Here is a 20,784-nt window from a genome sequence, read left to right on the forward strand (position 1 = left end):
CTCATGCTGGGAATTCTGCAAATCTGCTTGTTTTAGGCTGCCTGTCTGTAGACGGTGAGAGAAACTCTCTCATTACAGCAATCTTTCTATCATCTGTCACTCTCTGTCCACCACCCCATGTTAAAAAATGACCTTCAGACTGACACTTGCGGAGAGCCAGACCCTCCTATATCGCACTCTTTAGTCAGACACTGTTTTTTTCTGATCTTATTTTTTGCACTGCAGACACAGTGCACACACACCACACACCCACACACACACATACACTTTTTGCACTGTAGACACAGTGCACACACAGCACTTCAGCATAGGCAGAAGTAGATGAACGAAAGTAGGTTTGAACAAAATTCATTGCTAATGTTTACCATGGATCACACATACAGTAGACAGCAGTCTACTGTATGTGGGGAAATAGAAAAACAACAGCACTTGATGTATTGCTGTAATTTGCACTTCCTTCTGGTCAAATAATATACATGATGCAACATGATGCAAATACAATACCAGTACAGAGCTAATATAAATATCTTAAATAGTATTAGCATTATATCCAGAGTGCATGTGTTAAGATCGAACTTGTTGTATATAATCCTTCATGTGAAGGAAGAGGAGCCTGTCAAGTGTAATTTTCCCCTGTGGGTTAAGTGAAGATACCTTCTAATTTACACATTGCAAGTGGTGTCTTCCTCTCTGCCCTCAGTGTGGTTTCCAAAAGAGCTCGCCGACTCGTTTTCTATTCCATGCAAAATGAAGCTTTTTTGGTGTCACTCATGTGGGTCTATCCCCGTTGTTTCCTCTTCAATCATTTTTTTAAAATGACATGTTTTGGGTGTGATGGATCATCTGTATTTGTTACGCCCCATAGTGCTTGCACTTGTCAAGCCACCCAAACTTTATTGTAGACACAGGGGCCATGTGAAAGGTAAATACAGACACTGCAAAGACAGACAGTCAATGAAAAACAAAAGAGTTCTGTTTTGAAGAGTTGTAAGCCTCTGTCTGTGACCTGAGGTAACCATTGCACAGGCTGCAGGTACTCCATTGTCTCCACTTTGTAAGCAGCCTCATCCTTACACACACACACACAGAAAGGGAGAGAGATAGGGACCTCCATCTCTAATTTTGTAATGAAATTCTGCCAAAACACAGAAATATGCCTTTGCCTAATAACTAAACCATATGTTCATTTCACAATATTGCTCTTGCAAGAAGAGTGCTGGATTATATGAATTGCAAGGAGCCAGGGAGGAACAGCGTCGGTGTGTGTGTGTGTGTGTGTGTGTATGTGTGTTTGCTTGCTTCCTCCTGCCCTTCATGGCGAGCAGAGAGAGAGTCAGACTGGCATCAGACCATGTGCGTCCCCCTGCGGTTGATCACATGGCCACTCCTGATGGGCATCGCTGATTGTAATTCATAGTCGAGGCTGTTTTCCCCGGCGTAATGCAGAGACCCTGACTGAGGAGCCTGCTGATTTCACCAGATTTCCGTTTTTCTGCCTCATTTGGGAAACTGAGTTTGTTATAACAGAGGGAGATAAAAACATTTAGTGGCATCGTAGAAGTACAATCAAATCAAACCAAAATTCTATCAGTATAGAAGCGTGTCAGTATGTATTGTAGCAGAACAGCAGGAGAAGGATGTAGTGTTGGTGAACATGAGGATCAGAAGGACATCAGAATAGTTGTATATTGGAAAATTAACCCAATTATGTATAGTGTTCAGTAGAGGAGAATCATTGGTGAGTATTTAATGTGGAAAGACATAGGAATTTGAATGGAAGGTGTAGAGGGACATAAGAACGGCTGAATATGCAGTGTAGAGACATATCAATCCCTGAAGGAAGAATGTCTACCCTGCTCTACTGTTGTTATGTGTAGGAGTATGATTAGAACTTCACAATCAGTATGTGTTTTAGAAACAAAACATGATTAAATGTTGTGTGAGAAGACAGAAGTGTTTAGTGTATACAAGTCAGTGAGTATAGGTGTGGAAACTTACCTACTGGTAGTGGTAGTGTAGAGACTGTGACAGTCCTTGAATATGAAGTGTAGAAGGATGACCACACCGGCCGACAGCTGGTGCTTCTAATGGGTATGACCTCACCAGATAGTGATGTTAAAATCAGTGCCAACACAACTTCACATTGTGGCCATTAAAGTTAAGTTATAATAATGTGAGTATGGCAAAAGGTTGTACATGGTTCAGCTCAAAGGCCAATCAATTTACAGCCATCCCTTTAGGGCTCCAGAAGCAGCATGTTAATTGTCTGAAATTGTTAATGGCTCAGTCTGAGTGCCCAGAATTTGCATAAACAGAGAGTTTTTGAGCATACACTGGATTAGAATCGTGGACTGCACCACTAAGGATGGACTGCAAACACCATCCCACTTTTTTTATTGTGTCTTACTTAGAGACTTAAATTCCACCATTTGGGGAATTACACTTATTTTTCACCTCCCCTTGAGTTAAACAATTGATTTTTACCTTTCTCCAGTTCATCAAGCCGTTCTCTGAGTCTGGTGATACCACTTTTAGCTCCAGCCTAGCATAGATCATTGAATCGGATTAGACCATTAGCATCTCACCTGCTAGCATCACATTTAAAAGTGACTAAGATTTCCGGTAATTTTCCTATTTAAAACTTGTTTCCTCTCAAGTTAGAAAGTGTAATAAGACCAACGGAATATGAAACGTGGCGATTTTCTGGGCTGATTTGACATGGAACTATACTCTCATGACGAAATGAGTGTAATTCCCCAAATGGTGGAATATCCCTTTAATAAATCAATAAAAAGGCATTATAACAATGCCTTTTTGAGTGTATAGTTACAAGGTCTCCTTGTGTTTCACATTAGGCACTTCATGTCAGGGATATGGTGAGGTTTTTTTTCTTGCCTCTGGTGAGACATTGTTTGAATAAGCTGTGTGAGAGAGGAAGACAGTCAGCCTTGTTCTGTTTGATTTGTCTCTCCCCCCAAACCACATATATTTATATATATATATATACACAGTATGTCCCAGAGCTATAGGCATTGTAATATCTGACCTGGGCTAACGCTGCTGATATTCAGATACAATGACAAAGCAATCCCAGCAAGCTCAAGTGGATAAGGTGGTCGGAATGCGTAGGTGCATTTCTAAATATGTTTTGATCCCATTCGAATAAAACATTTTTAAGAATGAACCACCATGAGTGCTTGCTTTGATGTCTCTTCTTTTTGATGGATGATAGTGGAGGTGGGGAGATCTGCCCGTAGTCCCACGAGGAAGGTGGAGATGAAGATGCAGATGGAGATGGAGACCAGTGTTTGAACAGGTGGTGTAAACGTGTGAGTCCCAGTGATGATGTTCTAGCTAGACCTTCTGACGCAGACACAAGAGCACATGTGGAAGGATATTGCATGACATTCAGCGCCAAAACATCCCCTCCCCTCCATAAAACCGCCACAAACATTCACAGTAATAAAAGTTATGACGAAAGAGAGGGAGTGGAAGTGATTTATCTATTTTTTTTCCCCCACACCTCCACTAATATATGTGAGGGCATGTTCTACCGTGGAAAAACAACCCCCCAGAAAACTTTAGAAAGTGAAATCTGACATGACTTTCACTGATGGAAATCCCAAAGACAAATGCCTCTGTTGTAAAAGCATGGTGCTGCTGTGTTATTATGCTAATGGTTGTACATTTCGCTGTGAGGGGATGGGTGAAGGTGTTGTGAGCAGAGGTAAAGTGAAGTGAGGAGTGTGCATGACACATTGTGCGTGTATGTGCCTCCCCTGTAGGCTACGATGATCACTGCATGAGTCACACAGGTCAGGAGGAACAGGGAGGCAAACCGCAGTCCTCTCGTCTCTTTTCCAAGAACACACTGCAGGTTAGGACTCTCTCTCTCTCTCTCTCTCTCTCTCGCTCCTGGACTGTCATCAGGTAGATGGGTCACTCCCCCTGAATCAGGCTCTTAAGGTTTCTTCACGAGATTGTCACGTGCCAGTACCATGGGCTTTCGGTTTCGAAAGATTCGGGTCTTAGGCTGCTTAATGTGCCTGGAGGACAGTGGCAATTACTGATGACTATTTATATATATAGCTGTTAAATGACAATGAGAGTCAACATTTCAACATTCTCTCCATCGTTGTTGCACAACAGCGTTGGGAAGCGCACCTCTCCACTACTGCTGATGTTTACAGAGCCTGTCTGAGGAAGATTTGGTGTCTATCCATTCTGCATAGAATTACTCAATAGATATTACTCAACAGAAGTGATATGTAAGTCTTGTGTTCTGTGAGGTTTTAGCATAAAGTTGTGGATAAACATCATGTATCATGATCATACTTCACTGTGGAGGTTACAATAACTAATGAACTGTTTTATGTACTACTTTTCAGAAGTGTTATGTATGTGGTATTCTATGGGGTGCGACCATAGGTAGAGTGTAAATAATAGTAAATAATAATAAATAATCATCACCATCCTGCCCACATATATCCATGCTGCCCTTGTGGCTCACTATAAAGACTAACTGCTCTGACTGTCATCTATTGACAGGGAGTCTCTGAGCCCTTGGCCCTGTAGTAATGTAGTTACTTATGACTCACTAGAAAGTCATGTAGCATAGCTGAGCACTAGACCATATGCAGCATATCAGACTCAAATACAACACAGCGCAGCACCGAGAAGATGCACTCCATCACAAGGTTGTTTTTCATCAAGTATTTATCCCTAGGGAAGATCATGTTGATTTAGTTTGCAGTGCTGGACAGTACCCTGGAAAGGCCAATATGATGCAATTACAAACAAACATGATGTGTTTGAAGATGGGCCTGACATGGCAGGTTTCGTTTGTTGCTGTAGTGATGATAGGAATGATATGAGACACAATGAACTGACAATGATTTTGCATTCAGTGTGAGGAGAACATATTCCATGTGTGGAATATGAGGACTAAGCTGGATATCTGTAGAAAGTTACCCCCTGCTGGTAAAATGATGGAACTGCATCATGCTGGGGAAAAAAGCATGTCCCACACTGATGTCTCATGAAAGACAACTTCATATATATACAGTATATATTTTCAGTAATTTCCTAAACTATGGAGGAAGTTAACTATAGTATAGCTTGTGTTATTTTATAGGCAGGACAAGCAACAATACGTAAGAGACGGACTGATATTTGTGCAGAGAGGGCTGTTCTCAGTTTGTGGACTTCCTGGGCTAAATGCACAGCCTGCGGTGCTTCCATTGAGATAATAGAATTGTGAAACTGTCACTGTCTCCAGGTCAGTATCATTTTTCCATGGCGTCAACCAGCCTTTGACTGACTCCTCTCGTTAGTATATCAAGGGTGAGGCAGATAACTACCATTATGATTATAAAGAGATGCCATTATGGGCGTAACTAAATGAGAGCCCCTTTCTCCCAGTCTTCAATAGTGATGACATAATCTTCAGAATGTTCCCAGAAATCTGGTGATATGCATGTGCATGTGTGGCTCTGTAAAGTGTTCTATCCTGCAGAACTAAGAGGCTGCATTAGACCTAAAATGAAGATCAGGGACAGCTACTTTACTGTGCTGATGGGGAAGTATATAGACACACACAGAGACACAGACACAGACACACACACACTCAAACACACACACTGTAGTACCTGAAACGATGAAAGACAGTGACAGGAGAGTCCACAGGCAAGGCCTCTTGGTACTGCTGACCACACACACACACACACACACACACACACACACTCACACAATATCTCTCACTCACGCATACAAGCGCATACACACACACACACACACACCATACACAAACACACACATTCACACGCACACACACACTGACAGGGCCAGCAAAGGAGTCTCAGAGGCAGCAGCTGGCTGCTCTTGTGCGCTGCTTAGGCTTTTGTTGTGTTCCTGATTCACAGCGGCACCACGTGACACACATGCCCCCAAGGTTTGGGTGCTACTGTATCAGAGACGGCCAGGGCCAGAGCTCCTTGGGACACTAGATATGTATGTATGTATGAATGTAGGTGTTTTAACCCAGTACTAAGGACAGGGGGCATACATTTATATATGTTTCATTTTTACCCTACTTTCATAGGCCATTTCACTTGGAACTTGAAACTCCCCATAGGCATTGTATGCACATGTTGTGTGTGGATGATTTTGTGCACAGAGAGTGGAAAAGAGTGGCTCTGTTGCGTCAGGTTAACCGTGCCAGCTCTCCTGGGAAGCTGAAATTGGGAAGGGACCCAGGGGGACTGGCCAGGGGTCTGGGAACTGTCAATGTGATGGGGGTGAGTGTTTGTGTGTGTGTATCTCTCTCTCTCTCTGTGTGTGTGTGTGTGTGTGTGTTTGTTTACCGGCAGAAAACTGAATGCAGAGGGAAATGGTGTTTCTGAATGAGTGAGCAGTTCTGTTGTTTTGCAGAGGAAGAAGGGTCTGGGAGGGGGTAGAGATGGGCAGAGTCCTTCATGCACACACACATACACACAGTCTTTCTCTCTCAAGCACACAGACACACACATATGAGAGCACACAAACACACGCACACAGCTGTGTAGAAAATCTCACATAAACGTACATGCGCGCACAACCACAGACACATACAAATGCACACAGGCATGCACAGACATGCACACACTCACACAAGAACATACACACACTCTCAGTTTATCTTTGTCTTTCTCTCTCCCTCTCTGTCTCACACACACACACACACACACACAGAGAGACGCAGGGCTAGCAGGGGCCACTCTTCTATTTAAATCTCAGTGATACACTTGTCTGCGCCGCTAGCGGACAAGCAGCCAGTCAGAGAAGCAGTCGCCTCCACGTGCATTAGGCTTTCTGTGTCTTTTTGTGAGTGTGTGTGTGTGCGTGCGTCTATGAGGAGCGTGCAACGCTGGCGCATTTGCACCATGGGCTGCCGTCTGTGCTTGGTGCAGAGGTCGGATGAGCACTGCAGACTCCTGTACAACATCTGCCAGGTAACAACACCACTTAAAAGTGACATGAATGCCTGCTTTCTTGGTTCTTATTGTTAGATGTGGGTCTGTGCATGTGTGTGTGTTTGTGTGTGTGTGTGAGAGAGAGAGCAGTGTTTGTAGTTATGTTGAGAACACAATTACCACAATACCTTGATGGATGCTGAGTTTTTGCTTTATAGCTTTTATTTGTATTCAATGCAGTTGTTGGTGCAGTGTTTTCCGTTCTTCTGTGCAGCAGCCCTCTACATTTTCCTGCTCATACTGTATCTGTGAGTGTGTGACTATCTTGCTACTTGGCTGTCTGCTAATTTTTTCATGGGCCATGGTAGTTAGGTCACTACCAAGGGCTGAAAACCGACTCAAGTATGGTAGTAAAGAACCAGGTCAGCTTCAATATGATGGTAATGTTCTCAGGTAATGCTGTTGTCGGCCTCTTGTTTTGAAGTGCAGTTAAGGAGCAGAAAGAGTATATTCATGACTAGGCAGTTGTGGCTAAGTGTGTACGCCCGCTTTTGCCTTTAGTCTCTTGTTGGAGCCAGCAGTATACCTGTTGTCTGTTGCAAAATATCTGCCAACTTCTTTTGAGAACACTTAGTATAAATCTAATGTCTCACAGTTTCATTTGTTACATCTGTCATTTGACATCAGTCAAATCCTGTTATTTATTTTTTTCATGGCAACCCTATCAAGCTGTGTGCATGGCTGATGTGCGAGCCAGGAGATTAGCACTTAGGCTAACCCTTGCTGTCAAATTTCCCATAATCCAGTGGTGGTGGAACACACAGAGATCTAAAGATTACATGGCCTACTTTAGCAATCGAAGCACACAGTTTGAAATGTATGGTCCAAGAGCATTAAGCACAAAAGCAGCAGTGGGCATTGGGTGGCAGGCGGTATGCAGCGGGCGAATTTTAGACCCGTGTGCCAGGAGGCACGTGAGTAACGTGGAGAGAGCAAGGAGATGGGAGACAGTGAGCGAACGTGAAACATGACGTCGACTGCTCCGCAGACGGGGGAGACAGGAGATCTCAACGAGCGCAGCTCAGTGTGCTGCCGCTGACGAAGCAAGAGGAGACAAGTGCCGTGGAGATCACAGCGAGGTGCTTGGACTTGGCACTGACTTGTTCATTAGGACTCGATGATACTCTCAAGTTTGATCTGAACTTTATTGGTTGGGGAGGTGCTTAAGACTCTGAAGAAGTTTCTCTTTCTTTAAGACACACATACACACACACATAAATGATCTCTTGGATGTTATAAGTAATGACATTAAAGATCTCTCAGTGAGAGCATTAGTTAGCCTAATAACTGTCTCCCACAGCAAATGTCTTGTGAAATGCTGTTCTGATTCTGCTGTGATATTGAGTGGATCTAATTAGGCGTCTTTCTATGTCAATGGAATTAGTCAATCTTTAACTATGTGTGTGATTTGTGTGTGTGTGTGGGGGGGGGCTCCGTTAAAAAAGTCAGGTTTACATTTAAAGCAACACAATGTAAAAGCTGTGGTAAATTTTCGATGCCCCGGGTTCCCATTTCCACTACGCTAAGGTGGTAACCAGTGCATTGAAACTGATGAAAAGGGTTCTGCACGTTACAACAATGTTAGTGCAATACTTGGTTTGCTTGAATCAGTAATGTCTGGGAAATCAGAATGAGCAAAATGAGTTTGAAGCCACTATGTTAAGGTAAGAGATCTACACACTGTTGTGTTAAGGGTGTGTAGAGCATGGATGACTAGATGAATGCTACAGTGGATTTCTGCATCATCACAAATTCATTGGTACATTTGTGTGGTTCATGTTGGAGTGTCCACGGCAATAACCGTAGTCTTTTTGTGGCCATAATCTCCATTTTGCTGTCTGGAAAGGCCGGCATGTGCTTTTTATCACTCCTCTCCCTTAGTTATGCAAAATACCCATGTGGTTGTCAGAAGCCAGGAGGACTGTGCAGTTTTGCTGCTGAGGAGAGCAGGGGAGGTGAGCAGCAGTGCCCTTCTGGCAGGTTTCACGGCCCATGAGCAGCCGCTGAGCAGATTGGAGGGGATGGTGTTATCGCTTGGCAGAGATAAGCATTCATCTATTTAGGTTATTAATATGCACATCAGCCATGCACCTTTGCCTCTCTCCCTCTCTCTCTCTCTCACACACACACGTACACACACACACACACACACACTCGCCCAGGGGCATCTCTGTGTGAATTCTGTCTGATTTAGTTTGGGCTTTCTGGACCAGAGCAGTGGAGTTTGGCCCAGACAGTACTGTGCAGTCAGGACTGTTTTTTTTCTGTGCCATTAATGATACTGTAAATATACTGATACAGAAGTTTCCCAAGAAAAGACAACATGCATAGATATCGATTGGGTTTTGACCGGGCAAGACGATGGTTTAGTAAACCAGTGCAGTCTGAAGGGGTGAGGGGATACAAGACCAAAAACGGAAAACCGTTAAAGCAAGAGCAACACAGACAAAACACATTGACCCACAGGCACTGTGCTCATCTCTACCATCGATCTCAACCCTAGCCATTTCAAATTGCTGGCCCGAGAGTGTCTTAATGGAATGTTAAGGTGAAGACCAGTGAAACAAGACAAACACGGACACAACAACAGAATGGCCTGTTGTTAATGGAATATTTTAAACAATGTGCCCAGTTGGAATTACAGGGGTGGGGGGGGGAGTCAATCATTTCAAAAAGGGGAGCGAGAATGGCAGTGACTAGAAGCCTTTGTAAGGCCAGTGACCTTAAAGAAGCCTCATCAATGTTATCTACCCCAGTGCACAAACACACACACACACACACAGACAGACATGCACACACAGTTCAAGATGGGACACAGGGTGGGTCAGAAGGTTATCACCACTGGGTGCAGGCCATCTCTGAGTGCTGACAGACCGTTTAATTTAGATTGTGGGTCCCTTGAAGCCTCACTGAGCTTCCTGACTGCTGAATTGAATTTCTCCTCCCGGTTTCAGTTTCATTTGAATAGGATTTGCAATTTGCATTTGCATCCAATAAGCAATTATCCACTGAGTGTCGAGCACTACCGTGTTACTGTAATTAAGTCTGGTATTGAATGAAACACCTCTGGACTCCCAGTGCAATAACCTACAGTATTTGACTTCCCAAATACAACTTGACATGTCTGTTTACTTGACATTATTTATGTAGGTAAAAACAAAATGTGTTTTTCCATTGTTGATGGTTAACACTGCTCTGCAATATTGGTGTTGCTCATGGTCATTTCATTGTTTTTAGCACAGAATCGTAAGCACTATACAGCAGTAACACACCACTAACACCTACCCTGTCTCCAGGTGAATGGCAGGGACCTGTCCAAGGCATCCCATGACCAGGCTGTGGAGGCCTTCCACCTGGCCAGAGAGCCCGTGGAGGTGCAGGTGCTGCGGCGAACGTCTGGCACACACACACCGACAGCAGCAGCAATGGTGTCCATGTCTGGCAGACCAGCCTGCAACCACAGAGGAGTGGACAGCAGCACACAGACGGACATCACCCTGGAGCACATCTCCACTCTCACCCAGATGCCTGCCTCTTCCCTGGGGCCCTTGGCCATGTCCCCCATGCCTATGCTGGGGGAATACCTGCTACCCAAAGAGTGAGGAGGACACATGCTCATTCACTATCACTCCTTAATAATAATAATAATAATAATAATAATAATAATAATAATAATAGTGATATTACATTTTGTTTCATGGTGCCTTCCAAAGTGCCAATGGTCATACAATTTAAATAATTAAAAGCAAGGGCCATATGTTTCTATCCAAAGTGACTTACTGTGTAGTAGACCTACAGATTTTATAAATACATACTCTTGAGACTAAATTATGTGGTCTTTATAGATTTGACTTCACAAATTGACTAATAATAGCATTAGCCATAGATTTACATGAAAAATGCTTGAAAGATGTTTTACGGTGTGACAAAATTTACCCCAGGATTTGATTGTGCATGACTGAGTATTCGTTGATTGCATATGTACAGTAGATGGTGATGAAGATGAACTGGTTTGTGCTGTCTTTTTTTTCCTTCTGCAGTTGCATGCCAAACTGTGACTGTTTTTACTCCAGTGAATATCTAGAAGGCATTCAGCAAGAGCTTGACAAAGAGGAGCTAGAATATGAGGTAATTTTGATATTTGCCATCCTTGTGCACACACACACACACACACACACACACACACACAGCTGTTTTGTTAGACTCTCAAGTAGATATATGAAGACTATTGGTGCTGACAGGCAACAAGATGAATCAGGTTGCTCCATCATTTTATAATATTTTTGACAGCTGAGTCATCTATCTGTCCTTAAAAGAAAGAGTATTAGGCATAGGATAAACCAACCGTATGATGAAGCACTAAAATGGGACACTAATTACTGTGTGTGTGTGTGTGTAAGGATGAGGTTGCTCAGAAAGTGAAGGCTATATAAAATTCAACTTCAATTTTTTGAAGTTCAACTCTCAGCTCTTTTGTCACTAGTGTAAGTGCCAAACACTTTGCTACAGAACTATTGCAAACAATAGAAAATATGCCACTTGCTGCTGGTCAATGTGATCCCCGCCTTAGGGTATGAAACTGCCATGGTTTACTTCAGTATGTTCTGATGATTTTTATCTCAACAAAAGCCCAAATTGCATCGGACACAGACCATCACAGATCAACAATCTGGTTGTGTGTATTCATCCTCATGACCAGTGTGTGTGTGTGTTGTGTGTGTGTGTGTGTGTGTGTGTGTGTGTGTGTGTGTGTGTGTGTGTGTGTGTGTGTGTGTGTGTGTGTGTGTGTATTTGCCATGACAGTATGTGTTTGTCTTGTGATTGCAGGAGGTGGATCTGCAGAGAATGAGCACCCAGGACAAGCTGGGTCTGACATTGTGCTACCGCACTGACGAGGACGAGACTGGGGTTTACGTCAGTGAGGTAACACAAACATCACAGGGGTCAGAAACACATACAGGGTGGGGACAGAGCCAGGCGAACCAGGAAGATATATTAAATCATCATTTGAATTATGGGCAAAGTACAATGTCTAGCCTAACTAAAGTTGTTTTAATATAGGCAATTTTGCTAATTTCACAGCATGGGCAAGACCTGAAACACAACATGAGTTGGGTCAATACTCCCACATGCCACACAATAACTAATTTATGCATTAGAACTTTTTGACAGACTTTAAACTTTGCCCACCATTAACATCAAACATATTCAGCATTTCATTCCTCTTTTTTGGGCAGATTGATCCAAACAGTATTGCAGCAAAAGATGGGCGCATTCGAGAAGGTGACAGAATCATTCAGGTATGTCACTACTTTCAAACATCGTAACAGGTGACTGGACAGTCCAAAATCACATACATATCCATACCCTTATTAACGTTGATGATGCATATACTGTACTGTACATGTAATAACAGAATGTGTGATGTAATATACCGGTAAGTGTTTGATGTACACTGCCTGGCCAAAAGAGGGTACACACTCTAATATTCCGTTGGTCTTTAGCTTTGAGAACGTCACACATTCACTGTGGCATCGTTTCCACAAGCTTCTGCAATGTCACAACATTTATTTTCGTTCAGCGTTGCATTCATTTTTCGCCAAGATCTTATATTGATGACGGGAGAGCACATCCTAAGGCCCTCTATCACATCCCAAAGATTCTCAATGGGGTTAAGGTCTGGACTCTGTGTCTGGTGATGATGTCTCATGCACCCTGAACCACTCTTTCACAATTTGAGCCCAATGAATCCTGGCATTGTCATCTTGGAATATGCACATGCCATCAGGGAAGAAAAAATCCATTGATGGAATAACCTGGTCATTCAGTATATTCAGCTGACCTCATTCTTTGGGTACATAACGTTGCTGAACCTAGACCTGACCAACTGCAGCAACCCTAGATCATAGCACTGCCCCCACAGAGAGGCTCTTACCTATTTGCTTAGTTAAAGGGAAACTTGGATTAGCTATATTTCCCCCTCTGCTGGAGAAGTTGTGTATTACGCTATTTCAAACTATGGAAAAAGGTAATGATAAAGCACATGGATTTGTTTACAAGCTAGCGAAACGATTAGCATACGTTTGACAGAACAATGTGGATGTTACAAGGTAAGAAACACGATTTCTTGTTTCTCACTTACCGGGACGATAGTCCCAAAGTTGCAAGGTTTGTTTTCCGCCTGGGGACGCTAGGGGGAGCGGGGAACGTCACCATTTTCACCGGAACAGGTCATTTAACCATCCAAATGATTTCTAAACAGGTTTATTAAGTTGAAATAGTTGACAAGTTACCCTTTAAATCCAGGTGGTGACCTTTTTTTTTTGGCCAGGCAGTGTATATACACACCTTCATTCATGTTGCATGCAATAATGAAAGTTGTGTATATGAACATGCGTAATTGTGCTGCTGTGCTGTTGTGTGTCAGATAAATGGCGTGGAGATCCAGACGCATGAGGATGCAGTGGCCCTGCTGGCCTGCGAGAAGAGCAGAAATGTGTGTCTTCTCATGGCTCGGCCCGAGTGCCAGGTTTGCTCACAGACCATAACTGTGACAAGCACACACACACACACACACACACACACACACACACACACACACACACAGAGAGACACACACACAAAGACACAGACATGCATGCACTCATTCACACACTCAACACACACACACAGACACACACACACGAACACACATAAATGCACAGGCACGTACACACACACACACACACACATATACACATACACTTAAACGTACAGTACAAGGTCAGAATTGTGCAAATACACACATTAAAACAGTCCACACTGTTTAAATATGCTACAGAACTGCTGGAAACCATGGAAACGAATCATGTACAGACACTTCTGCAGCTGATTCAGACACACACTCTCTTGGAGCCAGCATCTCTCTCTGTTGTGAGAACTGATGAATGAGACTTGAAGATTGCTTTATTTTAGTGCCAAATCCTTACGATGTTGATCATGGTATGGCATCATTGATGTTACCACAGGGTTTGGTCATTCATATTATCCCCAGTTCCAAAAAAATGATTCAAGAAATAGTAACATGAACTATTAAGCAGCGGTAAATCAAAAGAAAGAGAGAGTGGCCAATAAGTACTAACCTGAGGTTGTTGTTTTCCAGCTGGACGGAGGCTGGTTGGAGGACGACAGGAATGACTTCCTGGACGGGCTGCACATGGACATGCTGGAGGAGCAGCATCACCAGGCCATGCAGTACACGGCCAGCATGCTGCAGCAGGTCAGAGCCCCGAGACCACTCAATACTGCCCCCTGGTGGGGAACACCAAGACTGGAAAGTTAATTTTGCATGTGCACATATGTATTTGTGTGTGATTTTTACTACAATAGTAATTAAGCAGGTGTTGGTAATAGAATGTACTTACCTGCGTACATGTATACTGGCAATAAGTAGATGAGACTAAGAGTGTGCCCAGTCAATCAATCATTCAATCAATCAATCAATATCTGGATCATAGGTAAACCATGACAAGCTGTGTCAGTTTGAGGTATATGGGATACAAAGTTGCAATATATATATTACAACTTTGTATACCATATATACACTGTATATATGAAATATTATTCTTACACATTTAGATATTTTATGTAACAGCTGTAAAAACTATTTAAATGCTGCATGTGTGCATTGAGAGCTACTGACTCCACTCTCTTCTCTAGAACATGCACACTAGGCACGCTGGGATGCATGACACCGTCGCCATCCTGTCTCACCACCACGAGAAGGACAGTGGCGTGGGCCGCACAGACGATAGCACCCGCAACGACGAGAGCTCCGAGCAGGAGAACTTGCCCGACGACACTGGTCTGACCTCAGCCGTGCTGCTGGGCGACCCCCACGCGGTCCGGGCCTACAGCCAGGACACGCTGGGAAGCGGCGGAGACGGAGACGCGCACCTGAGCAACGACTCCTTCTTCTCGGCCGACGCCGACTCTCTGGGCCTCCTGGAGGACGAGTGCGAGCACTTCCGCGAGCTGCTGGAGCTCAAGTACCTGGTGCGGGGCAGTGGCGGGGGTCAGGGTTACGGCGGCGGTGGCCCGTGGCAGGGCGCCCACCCCAGCGTGGGCATGGGCAGCGTGGTGATGGCCGTCGACCCGGAGCTGGAGTTTCTGAATGCCGAGCTGCGGCACATCGAGCTGGAGTGCCAGAGCATCGTGCACGCTCACCAAATGCAGCAGCTGCACGGGCAGGTATGCGGCGGAGGAGGTGATGTAGGTGTAAAAGGCGGAGGAGGAGGAGGAGGAGGAGGCGACCTCGGCATCAGCGGTGCTGCCGAGCCCTGGCTCCATCGCAATGGACTCCACAGGACGGACGCACGGCGCACTGAGCTCAGGGGTGTGAAGATAGAGCCTCCAGACGACGCAGACGTCGATGACGGCGGGCTGGACAAGGACAGTTCCAGCGCCTACAACACGGGCGAGAGCTGCCGCAGCAGCAGCACACCGGGCCCCAGCACCCTGGAGCTGTCCTCCTCCACCAGTTCCACACAGAGACACGGCAGTGATGAGCCGGCCAAACACAAGCCTGACTGCAGGGACTCCAAGCACCCGCTCTCGCCCATCCGGGAGTCCAGCAGCCCCTCCCGGAGCCGTCTGGCGGGTAAGCCGACAAAGGCCACGGCGACGACGACGACGACTACTGCGGCAGGGAGCAGACTGGGCGAGGTGGCACCTGCGGAATCGAGGAGCTCGGTGAAGTCGCCGTCGCGCTCTCCTTACAAACACGCGCATATCCCCGCGCACGCGCAGCACTACCAGAGCTACATGCACCTGGTCCAGCAGCGCTCGGCCGTGGAGTACACCCAGAGCCAGAGCAGCCTGGTCAGCGCGTGCTGCGGGGAACGCGACAGCCCTCGGCCCTCCGAGTCCCGCGGGGGTGCTGGCAGCGGGGCCAAGGCCGAGTGGAAGGTCAAGGTGCGGAGCGACGGCACGCGCTACATCACCAAGCGTCCGACGCGCGGCCGGCTGCTGCGCGAGCGCGCCCTGCGCATCTGCGAGGAGCGCTGCGGCGTCACCACGGACGACGACGCCGCCAGCGAGCTCAAGATGGGCCGCTACTGGAGCAAGGAGGAGCGCAAGCAGCACGCCAACAGAGCCCGCGAGCAGCGCCAGCGCCGCGAGATGGTCAAGCAGAGCCGCGCCGAGGCCACAGGGCCGCGAGATGCGACCACCACCACCGGTGGTGTCAGGGGGAGCAGCGGAGGAGAGGGAACAGACGACAAGAGGGAGCCCGACATCATTGAGCTCAGCCACAAGAAGATGATGCGGAAGAGGAACAGGAGGATCTTCGACAACTGGATGACCATCCAGGAGCTCTTGGCGCATGGTACGAGGTCGCCGGACGGCACACGGGTGTACAACTCGCTCCTCTCTGTCACCACGGTGTAGATGAGGGCCTCCAGAGCAAGGACTGCCTGGATTACCGGGACTTCTTTGCAATAGTGTTAGACTTCCAAGGCAGAGGGCCCTAATTTAAAAAAAGCAAAGTGCAAAGTCTAAAGTTACTCAACTGAAGCTAATTTAATAATGTTGGAAAATCTAATAGCTAATTTATTACCATGCGCAAGATCCTAAGCACAAAGGTCCATGGTTCTGCTCAATACTCCCACACACCACATGATAGCTTTAGTTCATGCACGAGACACTTTGCTCTTTGCCCAACCCTTTATACTAGGGCCCAGAGACTCACAAGAAAATTGGAAGAAAGACCACACACTGTTTTGGGTGACGTATTCTGCCCCCCTTGATGTGACAATCACAGCCAAATTATTAACAGAAGCCTGGTAAACGGACCAAAGGGCCAGGAGTCTTGAAAAGCTGGATTTATGGTATCAAGTCTGTCATTGACCAAATGAGTGTGCACTAATACGAATCGATGTGAGGAACAACGTGTGTCTGTGACATAAATCACTCCTTCCAGACTTTTGTCATTGGTCTTTTTCAATTGATATCCCAGGGAAGGCCTCACTGACCACAGACGAGGATTTCCGAATGACATGTATTTTTGTACATAATTACCATTAAAGATTTTCTCAAGCATAATGTGTAGTCCTTACCCAACAAGGCGGGTTGTTGTTTAAGAATTATTGTTTATTATCAGCCTCACAAGCTCATGTTTACTTGTTTAGCCATTAGTCTTGACATTTATTGCGGATTGAAATTGATAAGGATCTTTAGCTGGGGTGTCACTGGTCCAGAGGGGTATTTCACGAAGGTAGAATTAAGAAATCCAATATAAGTGATAAAGTGAGGCTTGACTTAGCGTTGTCTGGTCATCCTAGCTCAACAAGTTTCATTAACGCCAATCCAGGATGAGTAGGAGCGACTACAGTATGTCAAGCCAGGTGTAAGTAACTCAGCATACAGTACGTGCTCTTTCTTGTTTCTACTTCGAAGAACCCATGGTTGGAATTAGAAGAAGCCGCAGAAAATAGTGTCATTCACACAAAATGAACAATCTCTTTTTATAGACTAACAGCGAAGTAAAGCTCTTCTTTTTTGAATGGGGAAACACGGCTATTTCTGTAAAACAGCGAGAGTAGGCATGGACCAAACTAAATGCAAATTTACGTATGCACCCTCGTGTGATGCTTCCTTTTATCTCGGCACGCGACGTCAATAAGAAAGCACTCGTCACTGCAAATATGCACATATTACCTATGACTATACATGCCTTTATATCGTCTTTATAACTGAATTCATTGAAAACTCCTTTGAAAATTGCCCTCCATTTCCAATCAACTACTACAGTAGGCTATTCATCATACATTTATTAGGCAGACAACCTGTTGTGTTTTGTGAGCAAATACATTTAGCAAATAGTATATAGGCCTACCAGTAAATGGAATAAAGCTCTTAAATTCAATCGGAGGTCTAATTTGAATGACAGCTGGCTGAACCAATAAGATTACATTATTAACATTAGAATTAACTAAGCCAGGATGTTAGCCTAGGTGCACAGAATAAATCCCCATGGTAACTTATGTGCCATCTCTTTTGTGAAAGCAAATCAAGGCTAAATTCAGCCAGGATAACCAAAAATCCTAGCTTAATCCCTTATCTAGGTTTTGTGAAATACCCCTCTGGGATGTGTGAGCAACATCACATAGAGCTGGTAAGTCCCGCCCTTTCCGCTGGACCTCTAGATTGAAAAATCGTCAATGCAAGTGAATGTGAGAAAATAATTATTTTCTGGTCCCGTTTGAATTTTGCCATGAATGTGAACATATGTTGTCTGTGAATTTTTAATATAAATTTTCGTGTAAAGAATGCTACAATTGAGCGGGTAGAAGTTTGATGGGTTAAACTTTGTGTGAGAGCACTTTGTGGACTACAACTTTCCGCTAGACGACAGATCACTAGTTTCCCATAACAACCATCAGTTGGTCGAGATGTAGAGGGTTATTAAGATCGACTTTGAACACAGTGAACCATACAACTTTACAATCACACTGTATCGTAGTGTTAATGTGTTGAGTGAAGCTAGACATGTTTCAAATATTTTTGTTACCATGTGTGTTTATTCCTGCCGTTACAAAAACTAGCATCTCAGTTAATGTTAGCGATTAGAGCTAGCTCACGTCACAGGCGACATGTAGTCTTTCTCGTTATGTCTTTTCCACAACTGATAGCCGAAGATTCATATAATATAATGTCAAACTCGTAACATGAAAAATTATATTAAAAATTCACAGACGACATATGTTCACATTCATGGCACAAATCAAACGGGACCAGAAAATAATTATTTTCTCACATTCACTTGCATTGACGATTTTTCAATCTAGAGGTCCAGCGGAAAGGGCGGGACCAAAGATTCTATAGTTAACTAAGATTAATCATAAGACGATTCACCAATGAAAAGAAATGGCACTAGTTCCAGACTCCTAAATAGGCGTGTCAAAACATAAACTTTTCTCTGAATAAGCAATAATAACATATACATATAATTTTGTATACTATTTTACAGTCATTGTTTGTGTGTGATGCCAATGAAACACTCTTTTCGACACGAAATGAATAATTTCATTTCCCAGTTAACCGAGCTAGCTAGCTAGCTAGCTAACGTTAGCACAGTAAATGGAAAGTGAATGGGAATGTTCGTAGCTAGCTAGCAGCTAAGAACTTTGGTTAAACTTATATATTGTTGCAAACAAACCTGAAATAACATATGTTCAGCAACTTTGTGGTAGTCTACTAGTTCTAGCAAAAAATATGTTAGGTTAGTTTATCAACTATCTCTGTGTCTAGAGCCTCTGAGAACAGGTGACTGTGCACCAGAGCTTTGAGGAGACAGTGACAGATCACGAACAAAGCTATTTTTGTCTTTATTTGTTTCGTTGGAAAAAACAATTTCAATGTCGGAATGTTAGAGAGACATGTGGCTTCTAGAAATTGGGTTCAAAACTTACATCGCTGAATGTAGGGCTAAGGGATTGGTCATATTCTGTGAAAATGTTCATTTCTCCCATAGGAATACATAGACACTGGACCTCCCGCTAGACTCCTAAATGGGCGTGACAGCTTCGAACCCCACGTCACAACGTGCCAGAATTTACCCTCTTATGAATCGTCTCGCTTTATCAACCGTCTCTGGCGGGACTTACCAGCTCTATAAAGAGGGCAGTTGGAGCGTGCTATTACTGCAGATTACAGCTGCAGCACCCCCTGCTGGCAGGAGATAGATTTTTAAAAATGATTATATATTTTTTTAAATAATTACTAATTCGCTGTCTGACATTATTTATATTTTTGTATGTGAAATGATGAGTCAAATAGCAAGGGTTATGGATAGGTTTGAATATAGGCTACTAAAAATTAACGGTTATAGAGATCAACGTGAAAGTGAGTCAGTTAGGCTACTGTAAGAACCGTAGTCGTGGTTTCAGCTATGTGATAGCGATCAAGTGTGTAGGCCTACGGTTGATATAGGCCTACATATTCTATGTGATTTACACGTTCAAAAAAAGCATGGATAAGCTGAAAGAAACTTAATTGTGTTTTACAGTTTTGCGAAATTAATAAATGTAGACCTTATAGCCAAAGATCCTTGATTACTAGCAAGATAGAGCAACGTAATTCGTTACTATGGGAGCAAAACGGGACAGTTCCGGTCTGCATAATTGGGAGTGTCACCTTAGGTCACTAAATTAATTTTTCTCTCTTAATAAGCAATAAGAACAGATAAACATAATTGTGTTCACAGTATTATTGTCTATAATCATGTATGATACCAGTGAATCATTCTTTAGGACATGATATGAATAATTTAATTAGTCAGGTGAACTGAGCTAGCTAGCTAGCTAACGCTAGCTTAAAAATGCTATACAAGTGGATGGGAGAAGCTATGGCAATACAGCTATCGCTAACAAGTGACTAGTAGTTGAAGGACTTCGCTTAAACTTAATATACTGTTGCAAATTCACTTGAGTATAAACTATCCACTTTAACTAATGTCAGTAATGTTATTCAGCTAGTTGTCATTTCAAAGAAATTACACTTCTCCGTTTAAAATGTTACCTTAGCTAAGAGGCTAGCTAGCATGCTAACAACCGGACAGTAAACTGGCAGCAGCATGGTCTGATATTAAGTTATTTTATTACAAATCCGAACGCTAAAAAATTACACTTTTAGGCTTGAAATGATCCCAAACACTTACAGATTATGACAAAATTTTCCAAAAACCCTCAACAAATCCAGAAAGACATAATGACCAATTTATTGGTAAAATTCCACA

General features: G+C 44.0%; 1 protein-coding gene across 1 annotated transcript in view; it reads left to right on the forward strand.

Annotated features, from left to right (window-relative positions):
- The window catches only part of LOC125292770 (E3 ubiquitin-protein ligase PDZRN3-B-like), a 53,912-nt gene extending 36,878 nt beyond the window's left edge, over nucleotides 1-17,034 (forward strand). The window contains exons 4-10 of the mRNA XM_048240178.1: nucleotides 10,307-10,608; nucleotides 11,051-11,138; nucleotides 11,838-11,933; nucleotides 12,248-12,310; nucleotides 13,438-13,539; nucleotides 14,152-14,268; nucleotides 14,709-17,034. Of these exons, the coding sequence (XP_048096135.1) occupies nucleotides 10,307-10,608; nucleotides 11,051-11,138; nucleotides 11,838-11,933; nucleotides 12,248-12,310; nucleotides 13,438-13,539; nucleotides 14,152-14,268; nucleotides 14,709-16,436 (2,496 nt within the window). The 3' untranslated portion in view covers nucleotides 16,437-17,034. The remainder of the gene's footprint in view (nucleotides 1-10,306; nucleotides 10,609-11,050; nucleotides 11,139-11,837; nucleotides 11,934-12,247; nucleotides 12,311-13,437; nucleotides 13,540-14,151; nucleotides 14,269-14,708) is intronic.
- The last annotated feature ends 3,750 nt before the right edge of the window (nucleotides 17,035-20,784 follow it).

The sequence above is a fragment of the Alosa alosa genome, chromosome 4 (genome assembly GCF_017589495.1).
Source record: "Alosa alosa isolate M-15738 ecotype Scorff River chromosome 4, AALO_Geno_1.1, whole genome shotgun sequence".
NCBI lineage: Eukaryota > Metazoa > Chordata > Actinopteri > Clupeiformes > Clupeidae > Alosa > Alosa alosa.